Here is a 16,785-nt window from a genome sequence, read left to right on the forward strand (position 1 = left end):
CTCGGAGTGTGATCTCTAATAATTTCCTCATTCTCTTTATTTGCACCTCCACAAGCCCCACAAAGGCAAGGCCAAGAGCCAAGGACTCCCACACACACACTCCCCAGGCACCTATATACATACATACATACATACATACAGACAACATGTTTCCTACCTCATATACACATGGTCACACATGGCCACAGACATACACATCTATATACGTTCTTCAGGCAGACCTCCAGCTCCAGGATGAGATCAGAGATCCAGGCACCTTTCAGCTGGCAAGTTTGGAATGCAGGGTCTCACAAAAATGTGCTCCAAACAGAACTTCCAGCTTAGACTCCCATCCATAGGGATCTACTGTCCTGCCTGGGTACTATCTGTCCATCATCTACACCAGCAAGACAGAGTTATAGGTGGAATCAGGGTCCTCTGGGTACTCTACAAGTTTGGAGTTCCTAGAAGAAGCAGAAGGCAAATCAGGAGAGACAGTAGAACTGGATCTTAGCCTAGACACCCTGAGAATGAGGGAGGAGACCCAGTTTTGAGCCCACCATCCTGAGAATGAAGAGAGGAGTCCAACTCTGAGGAAGACTCAACACCCTGAAGATGAGGGAGTGGACCTAGTCCTCGGCCCAGGCACATCAACAATGAAGAATGGGACCCACCGCTGATCCAACACACCCCAAGAAAAAGGATGGATATCCAGCTCTGAGTCTAACACCCTGAAAACAAGGAGGGGAGTCCTTCCAGGATGCCCAGTACTCTGAGAGAAAGAGAAAAGACCCACTCCTGAGCCCAGGGGCTCAAGAATGAAAGACCCAGCCCTCAGCCTAGACATCATAAGAATGAGGAGACACAATTTAGATTCTCAACACCCTCAAAACTAGGGCATTCAGCTCCTGATTGAGACACTCTCAAAATGGGGGTACACATCTGTGAGTCCAAACCTCAGGAGGTCCTACTCACCTGGAAGCTTGTCCACTGGAATCATTGGAGCCAAGAACCCAGACTTTTGGGGTCCATCCTTCCCGCCCCGTCTCAGCCTCAGCCTGGGGCATAAAAAGGCAGCTGTCTCCCTGACAATGTGGGGCATCTCAGTTTCCTCCAAAAGGGTATATTAGTAAAGTGTCAGGAGAGGAATCAGTGAGAATAATGAGTGAGGGATGGGGATGGGATAAGTTTGTTCCAGAATCAGACAGGTTCAGTGGGAAGCAAATGGGAAGTCATGAGGGGTGGGGATGGATGCGGTCTATGGGCATCAGAGTGTATGTGGGGATCAGAGGCAGAGGGACCAATGGCAGTCACTTACCAGAGCCCCAGTGCCAGGGCTCCAGCCACCAGTCCCAGGAAAGAGAAGATTCCCAAAGATGCCAGTACAGCCACCTGCTCCAGGGGGTCCCTGTGATCTGAGGGGGAGGGCCACATGTCACTGAGAGAGTGAGCCTAACCAAGCCCAGTGCCCCCTTCTCTCTGGGGTTTTCCAGCCTCCACAACCTTTGCCCATTGACCCAAGCTCACCAAGTGGTTGCGGGTCTGGCTGGAGGGAGGGCCTTGGAGGAGTGGGGCTGTCCGCCTGAGGCTCTGCCTCCAGCTGCGTGTGTAACTGGCCCACAGCTGGTATGTCCTTCAGTAGGGGCCCTGCTGTAAGGCAAGACCTGATAAGTGTCCACAAGCACTAGGGCCGGGGCCGGGGCCAGGGCCTGCGGACAGGGCCAGCTTCTGGGAACACAGCATGTAGAAGTAGAGTTTGTACCTGAAGAGGTGGAGGCTGAGTAGCAGGGCTTAAGCTAGGGCAGGGCTGCAGGCAGCAGAGGCTGAAGCCTAGGACAGCAATTGCTGTGCTTGTGTGGGTGGGGTATGTGTCACCAGGCCGCCTTCAGCAAACCCATCCAGCTGATAGATGCTTTGGGGTAGGGTCTCTGCTCTTTTGTTTGGCTTTGCCTCTCACCAGTGCTCGGAGTTCCCCAGGCCTCAGGGCTCCAGGCGCTCCAGGTGCCAGCATCCAGAAAGTCCCGGGCACTAACTCGCACAGCATGGGGCAGCCCAGCCACGGCATCGGTGATCACCTCCTCCAATCCAGCTGGCTCTACCTGGAGGTGAAGATGGCACATTATCCAGGTTGTAAGCTCAGAGCCTACCCAGCTCCAGTCTACAAAGAACATCCCTCCCTCCAAGTCCTGTTCCTGTCTGCCTAGTGGAACCATCTAGCCCTCACAATTGGGTGGCTGATGTGGTCCAGTCTACGCCTAGTGTTTGGAAGCCAGTAGCACATAGTGATTACTTAGAGGGGCTGTGGCACCAGACTGCCTGGGTTCAGGCACCTTTGAGCCTCTCTGTGCTTCATTTTTTTCATCTGTAAGATAGGGTTGAATATACTTAAACAAGATAATGTATGTAAGTGTGTAGCACTGTGCCCAGCAGGCAGACAGCACTAAATAAATAATATCATCTTATGTTGCCATACCACAGACCTGATGCCAGACAATATCTGACATCTGCACAGGTGGGAATTCCCTACTGTACTCAGCTGGGCATATGAGTGTTTGTATGGAGATGTACCTCAGGGTAAAAGGCACTCCTTTTCCTAGAAAAGTTATTTTTTAAAAGCCACTGCTGTCTTCCCACAGTTGGGCTTAATCATATTTGCAGCCCCATGGGGCAGAGGCTCAGTCTGTCATTCCCCACTGCAACCCCAGCACCCAGCACAAAACCTGGCTCACGAGAGGGGAGCATTCTGTAGGAGAAGGTGTAGGTCATAAGTGACCTGCCGGCACTAAGAAGCTATGCAGAACACTCAGGATCACGAAACCAGAGACAGGACCACAGCAGCAGTTTGGGATGCAGCTCCAGGTCTCACCGTGGACCAGGCAGGATGCTGCGCTGGGCGGTACTGCAGCCGGAACTTGAGAAGGAAGTGGGGCTGGCGGGGCCAGGAGGCAGGGTATGTCCAGCTGGCACGCAGGCGACGGGGGTAACCGGTTACCGACTCCACCCTCAGCCCCTGGGGTGGGTCAGGACGCACTGAGGGCAACCAGACACAAAGTCAGGGTAGGACACAGGTACCCATCCCTTCCCCACCATTTTCCAAGGTGTGTGCTTAAAGGTGCCTTAGCCAGGTGCTTACAGCAGGGGAGGGGAAATCGTAGGATTGATCATCCATCAGGCTCAGAACCTGTCTGTCATGCTTATAAAATAAGCTGAGATCTGGGGTGAGGTTTTGAAATATTTGTTGATTGAATAAAAGAGAGATTCTGTGTTCCATCCAAGGAAAATGAATTGACCCAAATTTCAGCCAGAGTTTTAGCGCCCCCCTCCCATGCACAAATCAAGAGGAAGGAGGGGCCAGCAGTGACTTCTCTTGGCAAGGAGGACATGAGATACGGCCGCCTTCAGCACAGGGCCTAGAAGCAGACAGTCAGATCTGAGGCCAGGCAGCCAGGAAGGACTTGTGGGTAGTAGCCACAGCCTCTAGAGTGTGTGCTGAGGTAACCCCGCCTCCTTGGCTCTGATCCTTTTGACTTATAGTCTCCACAGGGCCATCTGTGTGTGAAATGGAGTCTATGTTGGAAGGGAACTGTTTGTGAACTCTGGGGGGAGAGGGAGGGCGGGTCCTGAGCTGGTTTGAGGTCTCCATGGCAGGGATTTGAAGAGATGTCTACAGGTGGGTACTCACAGATGCTCTGCAAGCTTACATCCAGTAGGCGTGTGCTGGCACCCAGTGGGTTCACCTCAGTCACATTAATCCGGTACTGGCTCCAGAACTCTGCCCCATGGACTACACAGCGGGCAGTCCCTAGGGGGTCCTGGGGACATGGCCAAGGCCCTGTGGATGGACTCATCCTAGGAGGGAGAATGTGGTCTTGGGCTTTGGAAATGTCCACTGTGGGACCCAGCTGGATCCCCCAACCTCTCCCTAATGTCTAACCTCTGGCCATCAGCTCCTGGCACCATCTTCTTCCTGGTAGACAGAGGGCCATCTGAGGTCAGGAAGGAAAAAAGGGCCCTCTCCCCTCTCTGAGGCTTTCCTCAGAACCTCCCACCCTGCCTCTCATGCCCACACTGTGCCAGCACACCCAAATGTATAGTCACACACACCCAATCATCCACACACCTGTAGGAGGTGAGGTAGCGGGTGGGTAAACCGCTGACCTGGCTGGAACTCCAAGTGCAGGAGAAGTTCTCATAGTCAGCTGCTCGGCAGGAGACAACAGGGCGGGCTGGGGGGTCTAGAAACAGAGGGTGCAGATGGAGACTAAGCAGTTCCCAGGTCCTCCCTATCCCAGAGGACTTACTCAGGTCCCAGATTCCCTCAGGAGCCCCATGTCTCATCGCTGTCACCCTCCCCAACTCACAGCCCAGCTGCAGGGTCACCGTGCCCACAAGTGCACCATCCAGGGTCCGGCAGGTGTATGTGCCCTCGTCAGTGCTGTCTACCTGGGCCAGGACCAGTTCGTTCCCTAGCCTGGAGTCGGGTCCCTGGAGCAGCCTTGGCTCCCCGTCCCGAAACCAGAACACCGGGGTCCTGGAGGTGAGATGAGGTGGTGACGGACAGAGAGAAGATTTAAAGTGTAAGTCAGACCATGCCACAGCTCTCCATTGGCTTCTAATTGCACTTGAAATAAAACCCAAATTCCATTCACTGTCTTACAAAGCCCCTTGTGATCTAGTCCTTGTCTTCCTCTCCTTCTTCAGCTCTTCCCTCTCCCCCTCACCCGCTGCACTCCAGCCACATTGGTCTTCCTTCTGTTCCCCAGGAGTATTGAGCGCATTCCCACCTCAGGGTATTTGCACTAGCTGTTCCCTCTGTCGGGAATGCTTATACCCTAATGTGTGCATGGCTGCCTCCTTCCTGAGCTTCAGAAATCAGCTTCAATGTCACCTCCCCAGAGAGACCTTCCCTGATTACCAGTAAAAAGTAACCACTCAGTTATCCTCTTCCATGTATCTCTTTTTATTTTTTGTCCTGCAGGTATTACCACCTGTTAAGATTCTTTTTTGCTTAGTGTCTATCTTCCTCATTAGGATGTAAGCTCTGTGAAGGCAGGCCTTTGCCTGCCCTGTACGCTGCTGTATGCCAGAGCCTAGAATAGACCAGGCATGGGGCAGGTGCTCAATATATATTGGTTGAAATTTCTATTGAATAAGGATGGTTAAGGCTGTGCATTGATAACACCAAGGTCAAGGGTTCGGATCCCTATACTGGCAAGCAGGCAAAAGAAAAAAAGGATGGCTAGAGGGTTAAGACAGATACAGAGGTAAGGATTACAGACAAAGGAGGCAAGGATGGGAGGGGACATGAGGACCAGGTAGGGTTAAGAAAGGGTCATGAGTGTCAGACCAACAGTTGGGAGCAGCACTTACCCAGCAGTCACTCCGGGGCAACACAGCATCACGGACCTGCCAGGTTGCCCATACTGGACCCCTGTGGAGGGCACTTCTGAGATGAGGCTCTTCCTTTACCCCCAACCCCCAACTTTGTGAGAGAAACTGGGTAAGGAGCAGACTGTTAAGCCCTGAGTGGGGGTCATTGAGTCAAAGCATCATGTTATAATCTGCAGACAGAGCCCAGAGGAAAGGGTAAAGAGGGGACCCAGGTTGGGTGTCAGGGATGGGCAGGTCACAAGTTAGGCATGGGAAGGGGCCACAGTGAGGGTAGCAGGTCATATGTCAGACTTGGGGGTCACAAAGCAGGGTTCTTCTCACCTGGGGGGCCCCAGACCTGGAGGCAAGGGGAGGAGGCAGACACCAGGGCTGTAGCCACGGCCACGAGGACCCTGCTCAGCCCTGAGCAGCTGCTGCTCATCTGTGGGGAGAGAGGCAGGGTCAGGGATACCCCACCCCTGAGATGGGAGGCTAAAACCTGGCATCTCCTCTCCAAAATGGGCTTCCTATTGGGAAAACTTAAGCACCAAATGGGGAAAGGCTATCAGAAATCATTGGGGGATCTGACCTGAGGTCCCCTTTCCCACCGTACACCCAGTGCTGTGCACGCGTGTGCGCACACACACACACACACACCCCTCACTCCCTCCATCTCAGTCCTGGGCTTAGGGCCCAGAACAAAAGCCAGAGGCAACAGACTGTGCCAGCAACCACCCCTCCCCCCACTGCCCTTGGCGCCCACCCCTGGCACCAAGTGCTGGCACTGGCTCAACCACTCCCATTAACCCCTCCAATCTAGCTGTTGAGAATTCTGGTGTTTACCCCCACCTAGCCCAGGGCTAATCACTGCCTCTGACTAACCTGGGGCAGATCTTATCACCCTAGGGTGGGGGGCTATCATCATGGGTCTGCCCACCCTGTGCTCCCACCATGAGACTTAGCCCTGCTTGGTTGCCAAGCCTCTCGCCTGTTTGGCGCCCACCCCTGGCACCAAGTGCTGGCACTGGCTCAACCACTCCCATTAACCCCTCCAATCTAGCTGTTGAGAATTCTGGTGTTTACCCCCACCTAGCCCAGGGCTAATCACTGCCTCTGACTAACCTGGGGCAGATCTTATCACCCTAGGGTGGGGGGCTATCATCATGGGTCTGCCCACCCTGTGCTCCCACCATGAGACTTAGCCCTGCTTGGTTGCCAAGCCTCTCGCCTGGGCCCAGCTCCTTGTTCTGACTACTACGGCCACTCAACGGGGCTTGGCTCTGAAATCTTGTTGGTCTCAAGCCTGTGAGGCTGGATGAAGCTAGGGGGCGGGCTGGGGCTGCGGAGTTAAGCGGAACCAGATGCCCTGGCTGCTGCCAGAGGCTGGGGGTGGGCGAGGAGCCAGCAGATGGAGATGGAGACAGGGTGGCGGGGAGCAGAGAGAAGGGGAGAGTGAGAGGAGCTGGGAGCTTGCAGGGACAGGGGCCTGGCGTGGGGGCCACAGCACCAAGAGGTACTCAGAGATCAGGACAGGAGGCAATGGGGGCTCAATGAGGTGAGGGCTGGGCTGGGGACAGCAGGAACTCAAAAACTCAGAGAGAAGGAGCTAACAGTATGTGTATATGGGGATTTGGGGGTGCTAGTAGAGAAGGATTCTGGATTGTGGGGAGGAGGAAGAGGAAGGCAGTGGGAAGTGGCCATGGGAAATGAAGAGGCAGATGGGGAGAGGGCCCTGGGCAAGAGCTCCAGAAGAGGAAGGGCATGGACCCCTCAGCAGTAGAACAGAGCAGGAGCCTCCACGTGTCTGTCCAAGTGTGTCTAGTTGGCTCACCCCAGCCCCCCATTTACCCTGCTTGACCCCGCCCTACCTCGGTGATCCCAGTGGCTGACTGTCCATGGCCTCCAGGACTTCCTTCTACCAGCTACAGCACCGTCGCCTGCTCCACTCAGTTATGGGACCCCAGAACCATCCCCTCTTTCCCTTCCCTGCCCCGCCCCCTCTGGGCCCCAGAGCTCAGCCACCCCTAGCCAGGCCCCCTCCCCGCTCCTTCCTTCCCTCCCACTCGAGGCCCTGAGAAGGGAAGAGGCCTCCCCCCAGCCTGGAAAGGAAGCCACAGACACAGATGGGGCCAGCAAGAGGGAGAGGAGGGCTGCTTATGCTTATGTTCTGTCAGCGAGAGGTTCCTTGTGTTTCATGCAGCCAAACACAGCCACATTCACGCCTGGACTCACAAGGCAAGGTTAACAAAAGACACTCCCTTGAACACACGTGGACACAATCAAGGGAAAAGTCTGATGCAGACTCCTGCCCCCAATCTTTTCACTCCCCAGCAAATGTTTCTTTAGGGCACAGCTGGCTGTGTTTAGAGGGGAAGAGAGGCCCAGGCTGGGGGAAATAAGGAGAGGCCACAGAGTCCAGTTACCTCTCCCCTGGAAGTTCCAGCCATTTCTCACTTCCCTCTCTACTCTTTGGACCCCAGCACCAGGAAATACCTTTGGTCCCTTGGTGCCAGATACACAAGAGCCACATTTACCCTCAGACTCTCACTCCCAGTCAGATACAGTCACTCGCAGCCACACCAATACACTCAGACATCCTCACATTTACACATCTTTATACACTCACACAGACACACACACAGACACACACACACACACACACACACACTGCCCCTGGGATGGGGTCACAGCACTTCCTAAAAGCAACTCCTCATCATAGTTTAAGTCCCCTCCCCAGGAAGCTCTATGCAATGGCAGGTCCGCATCTCATCACTGTTTCAGCCCCCGGGTAGCCAAAGAAACAAGGGTAAACAGGGGAGTCAGGCACAAGGACACAGAGAGGGACAGAGAGCATGAGAGGTAGAACTGAAAAAGCAGGTACACAGAGACAACTGTGGAGACACAACTGGGAAGAGACATAGAGAGATCTCTAGGAAGATAGTAACAAGGAGAGAAAGAGAAATACAGGGAGACTGAGTCAGGCAGGGAAACAAAATAAGGAGCAGTGATGGGGATTCCTGAGAAGAGGAAGGAGGGGAAGCTGCACGTGCTGGGGACGGGTCTGCCTCTGCTAGACACTAAGTAGGAAGGTCAGTCCCACTGGCTATTGAATTAGGTTCCCCAATATAGGATCACAGCTACACTCCCACACAGTCTAAGTTAGGGCACAGGACACACACATAATCACAAGTCTCTTGCTGTGCTACTGCTGAAGTCACACACTGGCACACACAAACCCAGCCACCCTCTCTCACGCTGGCAGATAGTCTTAAGCCCCACAGAAACCTTCCCAAAACACATTCCATGATGTGGTCACAGTCCCTCTCACATACACAAACACACAATCCGATCTCACCAAAAACTGCATTGACAGATACACACATAATTGCACAGCCACATGCAGGCTTAGCTACATGCACACTGACACAAGCAGTCACGTTAGCTGACAGTTGCACCAAGTTCCAAGTGACATTCGGGCACGGAGTCACACACCGACATCGAGGCACACACACGGTGACAGTCCGTCAGTCACTCCGGGCCCTTCGGATCATACACCACCCTGCCCCGCCTCCTCCTGGCAAGACTTCGTGGTCTACACCCGCCAGCCCCACCAGGCCTCACCTTCCGCGGCCGTCGCCGCCAGCGCCCTCCGCCCTCGCCCTCTGCCCTGGCCTCTACTCCCTCCCGCCCTGGGCCCCCGCAGTGGGGGCGGCTCCGCCTAGGCGCCAATGGAAGGAGAGGGGTAAATTAGGGGGGCTCCCGGCCCATTGGAGCCTCTGACTGCCAATCACCTTCACCCCCACCTCCGCCGGACACTTCCTGTCCCGTCCCAGACTGAGGAGGCTGCCGGGGACAGAGTCTGGAGCTGGATTCCTGGGTCCCCGCCTGAAGGCCTGCCCTGCTTGGGACAAGCAGGACTGGAAGCTTTCAGGCCCTTCCCCCTCCCAGCTGACCAGGAACAAAGACTCAGGTCCCGAGCAGGTGACTGGAGAACCTGAAGGTGCCCCTGACTCCAGATAAGACAAGGAAGGAGGGGGGCTGGTTTAGGGTAGTGGTTCTCAAACCCTGCCGGGTATTGTGGTTTTAAAATTGCCGAGCCCCACCCATAGCAATTCAATAAAATCTCTGGAGGTTGGACCTAGGCATCAGTATTGTTTAAAACTCCCCAGCTGACTCCAAAATGCAGCCAAATCAAAGATGTAAGTTCAGGGGTGTGTGCATGGGTGTGTATGTATGTTTAAGAAACCAGCCACTCATGCAGGGCTCTCATCCACTCCCCAGTCACTGGGGGCTCAAGAGATGTGTACTATGTGATAAGGATTGAATTGTGCACACCAAGTTATATGTTTTAGAAGCTTGATCACCATTGTGGCTGTAGAGAGGGTGAGCAATCCTATTATGGTAATTGAAAGGTGGGGTCCTGAAGAGGTGATTAGATTGTGAGGACTATGCCTACTGAATGGATTGATCCATTGACTAATAACTTGATAGATTTATGGTGGTCTGAACCAACTGAGAAGTTTAGATCTCTCTCTGCTCTGCCATTTTCTGCCATGTGAGACCCCTGTGTTGCTATAAAGCCACCACCAAAGAAGACCCTCACCAGATGTGTTCCCTGGACTTTGGACTTCCCAGTCTCCAAAACTGTGAGCAATAAATTTTGTTTTCTCACAAATTACGCAGTTCCAGGTATTTTGTTATAAGAAACAGAAACACACTAATATACCATGTCTGTCTGATTTCCTTCCAGACAAAGGCAGTAATCCTAAGGGTTTCAGGGAGGAAAGATCCTAAATTGGAAGACAGGCAGCCAAGGTTCTCCTGGGCCAGGTTCAGTCACTATCCAGCCTTAGTGTGATTTCCACACCCATAGACTCAGTTCCCCTGGGAAAAGAATAGAGACAAAAAGCGTCTGGCCATCCTTGCATTACTCACAAGCTTTGCCTTCACCTTAAAAGTTGGAGGACACCAGTGGCATCAGGTTTCCTGAGTTGCATGGCCTATTGTTCCCATACTGTTGCATAATCTTGCCAGGGAAACAGATCCAGAGGAGAGAGGATAGACCTAGGGTCATTCGGAGAACCATGCCCTCCTTCCAGGCCCTGGGGCTCCTAACCCTGGCAGCTCTTCCCCTGCCAGAGCTGTTTTCTGTCCTGTGCAACTGTTAGGGCACAGCCTGCACATACAGCACGTGAAAGTCTGGAGAAGCCAAGGACATAAAGCCATGTACACACTCCCTATCCAGCCCTTCAGCCCCTGTGGGCTGGAGCAGAGCCAAGCTGCAGCCACTCACAAAGCCAGGGTTCTGGCCAGCAGCCCAGGGTCTGGCCACTGACCACTGGGACAAGGATCCTGCTTATCTGCTCCCCACCAAACCCTCAAGCCCAGGCTTGATGAGCTGACACCCCAGGGGTGGTGGTAAAGGGGGCTCTGGCCTTCCTAAAGCTCAGCCACAGCCAAGAACACAAGATTTTAAAAGTTTCCCAAAGTGGAATGTCGTCATTACACCATGAGTTAGAGAATCTATAGGCCAGACAAAATATTGAATTTAATTTTGTTTAGAATTTTTGCATCAAGTTCTTACACATCTATAGGCAAAAAAAAAGTTGTGGCTGGAGCTGGCTTTTAGCCTTTAGCCCCAGATCCCTATAGATTAGAGTTCACACTCTGGTGTTAGAATATGTGATTAAAGTTTGAAAAGCATAGTTTTATTGATGCTATATCTGCCCAAACTTCAGGCCCCAGTTCCCTCAGGCAGGATTCAAGGCCCTGTGGTCAGCATGGTCAGGCGATGGCTGCTGCCTCCCTGTCCTTCTGTCCCAGGTGGTAATGAACCTCAGGAAGTGCCCTTAGTCTCTCCGCAGCCTGGATGGGGGACAGGGGACAATCATGGAAGGTAAAGGCCACCCAGAATGGTGGTATGAAGTTCTGAGTGCCCAGGAGACACTGGGGGGAGGGCCTGTGGAATTGGGAGGCTGGAGATAAGAATTGCTGGAGTCACCAGAGAATGAAGGAGTTGAGCAGCTCCTGAGTCCCTAGGAATGCCCAGGATGTTATAGGGATTCTCAGGGTCATGATTGTTGGGATCCCTTAAGGAAGTAGGAGAGAAAAGGGAACCTGGGGACCCAGGATTCTCCGTGTCCTGACCTGCTCAGGGGTGAGGTCCCTCTGAGCCTGGGCAAGCATTTCATAGCCAACCATGAATTTCCGGACAGTGGCAGAGCGTAGGAGTGGAGGGTAGTAATGAGCGTGCAGCTGCCAGTGGTCCCAGTTGGCCCCAGCCTCTGATCCTGTGGGAGCCCCTGACAGGAAGAAGGCAGAGATGGTGGGGAGGGCCCCTTCTTAGTTCTGCAGCCTAGCCCCTACCCCTACACCAGGCCAAGTACCTGAAAACTACATCTCCCAGAATCCCCTGCCAGAGGGGAGCCCAGGCATAGAAATCACACGGGAGACATAGTTTCACCAAGTTTGCTGCTTCACCCTCAGTCCCAGCATCCCTTCTCTGGACACTTCCCCTGGCCAGTGTTTCAAGGCCCGCCAGGGGTTGTAGTCCAGGGGCTGGGCTTCAGGAGCCAGATATAGGTACTCAAAAAGCCTCACCATGCCAGCCCATGGAGTAGGGAAAGGACATCTCAAATAGGTTGTCGTACTTGGTCAAGAGCTTCTTCATGATGGAGGCTAGATCTGGAATCAGAGAATGATTCTCAGCCTGAAGCCTAGATTTTGGCCCTACCACAGCCACTCCCATCCAGTGCCTAGCCCCAGGGTCCAAGCTGAGCGACTCACCATCACGCTCGGTGGGGGTCAGTTCAGGCAGCCTCCGCACATGTCGACGGGGCAACAATAATGTCTGGAAGGGCCACACTGCCCAGAAGGGGACCAGCACTAACCAGTGATCACTGGTTAGGACCAGACGTTCCTGGGCAAACAGATGGCCATCAAGGTGAGTGTGGAGGGATCAGCAAATAGGCAGGGGAAGCAGAAGAAAAGAATGTACCCAGAATTTGATGGATTCTCACCACCTCCACCACTACCACCCTAGTCTACGCCACCATTATCTTTCCTTTAGATTATTTCTGGGGCCTCTCAGCAAGTCTCTCTGCTAGATTCCTTCTACCCTTTTTCACACACCTCTCTCTTTTGGGGTAAGAAGGCTAGGGACTCCTTGGGCCTGGCTCTCTCCCACCTTCCTGAGTAGCTCCTGGCGGCCATACTCCATTAGCAGGGGCTCTCCATGCTGACTCCGATAGGCCCGCTGAGATCGCTCCTCACGCTGGGCAATATCTGGCAGGAAACTGCTGGCCCACACCTGTCAAGGGGCAAGAGCAGAGAAGAGTAGGCAAATCGTTTACTTCCAAGCCTCCATCCCTTAATCAGTTCCCCTGCCAAAAGGGCTTGCTCAGACTAAGCCAAGAAACCCATAGGAGCCTCTGACACACTTACCTGGCAGTGGGGGTGGGGGTTGGAACAGCCCATCATGGTTCCTTTGTTTTCAAAGATCTATAGGGCAGGAGTAGGGACCTTTAACAGCCCAAAAGACACCACATCAGCCCCCCTGCCGGTCACACCATGTGGAAACAGGAATGCTACTCCCAAGAACCAAAGGTGAACCTCTCCCTCCCTGCCCATCCAGGGGAGGCAGTGACTTCACAGACCTGCACCCAAGGATACTGGGCACCCAGATCTTCTGTGACCGAAGCCCATGCATCGATGACAGTCCGGATCTCAGGAACCGACATGAGTGGCAGTGTCATATCCGACCAGGGGTGGAAGCACATGACCTTACTAGGTAGTGAGGGAGGAAGGGATGACAGAGAGATAGGACTTGGCTGTGCTAGAAGCAGGGCCCAAACCCAGTGCTCAGTCTTAAATCACGGGTTGAAAGTTGTAAGAGGGGAAACGTATAGTTACCAAACTCCTCTAGCAGCCTCTGCTTGGAAAAGGGGGTGATCACTGGGTCCTGAGATAAAGGGGTATCACTCTGAAGCAGAAGTCCCCCAAGAGGTCTGGCCTCCCTCCTCCACAAAAGTATTTGGAACCAGGTTACCTGGATAGGGGGCATCAGGCTGCAGAGCTGGGAAGTCGTTGTCAAACAGGAAGGTGCCATCGTAGTGGGGATTCACCTACTGACAAGGATGGGCTAGAAGCATTCACTGTCCCATACCCCTAGTCAGGTTCCAGGGCTGGACAGGCTACGTGGGGGTGGGGAAGACCCACTCTAGTGGACAAAAAGGCTTGGTGGGATATGACCTAGAAGGGGATCCACTGCCCCTGTGGGTGAAGGGCAGCCCTAAGGGGGAGCTACTTCCCCTGGGCTCTACAGGCTTACCTCTCCATTTGCCCGTGTTGCCCCGGGACACAGAGGGTTGAGGGGGTCATGGCGAGGCACTGTCTTCAGAAGCTGGGGCTCCACTTGCCCCTGCCAGGGCCGCTTCATGCGGTGAGCTGACACCAGCACCCACTCATCCTGCAGCGGGTTGTAGCGGATATGCTGATGCTCTGGGGGCAGACAGTCAAGATCAGTCAGCAAAGTTCTCCGTTTCCCTCTCCTCTGGGTCTCACCCACCAGCAGGCCCAAGCTCGGGGGTACCCTCTTGGTCCCGTCCTGCTCAGGAGCTGAAGGCCCAGGATTGCACCTTCCCAGCGCCAAGAGGCCTGCAGGCCCTACACCAGCGCCTCTCTTCGTCCTGCCGGCCTTGTTCGAGGTGAGGGGTGGACCTTGGGGTGGAAGCAAGAACTTCCTAAGGAAGGGAGGGCTAGGATTCGCGTCCCAGCGAGTCCTGGCCGTGCTGCAATTACCGCTCGCCCGGAAGGGTGCTGCCGCGGCGTCCGCCTCTGACGCCTGCTGGCGTTGCTCAGGGCCGGCTCCGCTGCGCGACATGAGGCCACAGGGGGATCGTCTGGAACGTGAGCGGGGCCGCGCCTCACCCTTTTCTCGTCTGCCCCGCCCCGCCCCGATGATTGGCTAGCCTCCAGCACGTGACCTCCTGAAGCGCCGCCCGGCCACCAGGGGGCGGAGCTCTGGACGCGGACGAATTTGAAGATCTCACTCCACCCAGGGCTGAAACCGCTACTCTGGAGGAACCTCTGTGAAAGCTGCTTATCGCAGAGTCCTTCAGTTCCAAGACGCTTGCGAGACTCCTTTGCTGCATTTAGTCATTCATTTGGTCATTAATTGAGCAAATATTTACCAAGCATCTATCACGTGCCAGGCATAGGGATGCCCCTGTGTGCGCAAGGCCTCTGCCCTCCGGAGCTTACATGTTAGGGCGAGTAAGGATGTAACCCTGGATCCACAGTCACCTCAGTCACCTGCTCAGTGGCTAGGTGGAGGAGAGGCAAACTTGGAGGTGGGCTGGGTCTTGATCTGCCATAGCTGAACCCTGGCCCCTCAGGTGTTACCTGGAGGAATGGGTAGTTCGCCATGACTGTACCCCATCTCCACCAGCAGAAACAGGTTTTGAATAAAGGGCTAAATAACCATATTCCCTCTCTTTCTCTCTCTTTACACACACACACACAGACACACACACACACACACACATACACATGCACACCCAGACCAAAAGCACAAGAAGTGGGAAGGGTAAGAGGTCTATAAGAAATCTAAAAATGCAGAGAGGACAGCACTGTCAGTAGCTCCAGCCACCATTTGGGTGGGGTCACATCCCCTTCCCTTCTCCAAATTTTCCTCAGATCAGACCAATTGGCTAACATTAGGATAGAATTCAAATTAATTTCTCCCCTGGCACTTTTAAAGAGCCTTCTAAATGTTGTCTAAACCCCTTCCCTATTTCACAGTGGGAAACAGAGGCCTCAAGGTCACCCAGAGAATGAACAGCCAAGCTGAGATTTGAATGCAAGTTTCCAAGGCTCTTCCCAGTGCTGTGAGATGTCTCTGAGTCTTTAGTGGAATTTAGAACAGCAAGTAAACTAGGAGGGGGCTGTAGCCAGGAGGCCCCGCCCCCAAAACCAGGCCAGGCCAAGCCAGGTGTTTCGCAGCTGAGCTGCAAAAACTGGGTCATTGGTCATTTACTTGATCTCTGCCCTAGGTTCCCCAGACTGGAATCTGAAGAGGCCACTAGATAGGGGTCAGGGAGCAGAGTACTGAGAAACAGGGGTTTTCCCTGTCCCACTGGCTGTTCATGGTACAGGAGTGGGTGAGGGCAGGGATAGAGATCTGCTTTTCTACTCTCTCAGCTGTTTTTGTTTGAGTGACTGGATTTTGGAGGCATTTCCATTTTCCCAAGAACACCAGTCCTTCAATGTCACTCCCTGGATCATGACAACTAACTGCTGACTCCCTTCAGGAACATCTCCATGGCTCTTTTCTCCCTGCATGTCTCCAAGGTCACTTTTTAGGGGTTGAGATGGGGCCAGCCCTCTCCTTCCCAGATCCCAGAGGTGTGATCTCTGCTATGATATCTGGGAAAGATATCTGTGACCCCCAGCTCCTTACTCCCCTACCTGGAGTCACTCAAGGCCATAAAACACTTTTTTTAAAAAAACATTATGTGCTAGAGAAGCTTTCTGATGGACCAGATAAGAGAGCTGTAGGCCTAGATAGTTCCAGAAGGCACTGCTTGGAATGGAGGGCAGAGACCAGCTAGTCCCTACTACTCAGAGTTCTTAGAAAATGGTCAACTCAGGAGTGACACAGAAGCCAGAGTCAACAGAAAAATATGTTCCCTCTATTCTACATTCTCCTCTAGATAATCCCTGATCTTTCCTTTGTTCACTAAGTTTCTCAAAAAAATAGTTCATCATCCTAGCCTCTACTCTTAGCTGCACAATACATCATAACATGTCTTTTGACCTGTTTTAATCAGGATAAGTAATCTTAGCTGCTGTAATAAAGAACCCTTAAAACTCAGTGGCTTAGCACCATAGTCCATTGAGGAGGGGAGGAAGAGCTCTGTTCCCTGCAGCATTCAGGGACCAGGCTCGATCCATCTAGTGGCTCTGCCATTCCCTAGGGCCTTAGAATTCCTCACTAGATCCCCTGTAACATTGGTAATAAATGAAAGAAGAAAGAAAATGTAAAGAATTTCACAGGAGGTTTTAGGAGCCAGACCTGGAAGTGGCATACATCATTTCTGCCTACATTTCATTGGATGGATCACAATCACATAGCCCCATCTAACTACAGAGTATACTGTGGAATGTAATCTGGCTGTCCAAGAGCAAAAGGAAATGAACTTGTTACTTTATAGCATGGTCTCTGCCATATGCCCCTACTGAGAAATCTAAGGACCACTTCCCGTCATCTTGTTGAACCACTCAATTATATTTGACTGTGTTCAGGCTTCATTCCATCACTCCCATGTATGAGGCTACCCTCTTCCAGTTCCTGTATGTTTTATTTATATAACTGACACATATAAGGCTCACCATGTGCCAGGCAATAATTGCTTTATGATTATTAACTCATTTAAT

At 53.1% G+C, this 16,785-nt stretch overlaps 1 protein-coding gene across 9 annotated transcripts; it reads right to left on the minus strand.

The window, feature by feature from the left end:
- Positions 1–18: 18 nt before the first annotated feature.
- Positions 19–14,240, minus strand: GALT (galactose-1-phosphate uridylyltransferase). Of its 9 annotated transcripts, XM_063081979.1 has the most exons (23): positions 14,149–14,240; positions 13,916–14,067; positions 13,679–13,816; positions 13,397–13,472; positions 13,261–13,309; positions 13,005–13,134; positions 12,793–12,849; positions 12,536–12,658; positions 12,136–12,268; positions 11,950–12,033; positions 11,497–11,651; positions 5,692–5,791; positions 5,350–5,410; positions 4,341–4,510; positions 4,100–4,214; positions 3,914–3,946; positions 3,662–3,828; positions 2,846–3,009; positions 1,937–2,078; positions 1,507–1,629; positions 1,298–1,394; positions 955–1,064; positions 19–443 (listed from the first exon to the last, which is right to left on the minus strand). In XM_063081979.1, exons 1-23 carry the CDS (start codon positions 14,228–14,230, stop codon positions 427–429), a joined length of 2,478 nt encoding a protein of 825 aa, XP_062938049.1. In that variant the 5' UTR covers positions 14,231–14,240; the 3' UTR covers positions 19–426. The 9 variants fall into 9 exon arrangements, with proteins under 9 accessions (XP_062938049.1, XP_062938050.1, XP_062938048.1 ...); XM_063081980.1 differs by lacking the exon at positions 13,916–14,067 and having other exon boundaries at positions 13,679–13,848; XM_063081978.1 differs by having other exon boundaries at positions 955–1,037; positions 1,507–1,626; positions 13,916–14,240.
- Positions 14,241–16,785: the final 2,545 nt, after the last annotated feature.

Source organism: Cynocephalus volans, chromosome 17 (genome assembly GCF_027409185.1).
Source record: "Cynocephalus volans isolate mCynVol1 chromosome 17, mCynVol1.pri, whole genome shotgun sequence".
Classification (NCBI taxonomy): domain Eukaryota; kingdom Metazoa; phylum Chordata; class Mammalia; order Dermoptera; family Cynocephalidae; genus Cynocephalus; species Cynocephalus volans.

Coding starts and splice junctions, on each gene's coding strand:
- GALT (XM_063081975.1), bottom strand. CDS start 14,230: ATGTCGCGCAGCGGAGCCGGCCCTGAGCAACGCCAGCAGGCGTCAGAG. Junction 12,269..12,535: donor GCCAGGAGCTACTCAGGAAG/GTGGGAGAGAGC, acceptor CTGTTTGCCCAG/GAACGTCTGGTCCTAACCAG. Junction 3,947..4,099: donor CGCTACCTCACCTCCTACAG/GTGTGTGGATGA, acceptor TCTGTCTACCAG/GAAGAAGATGGTGCCAGGAG.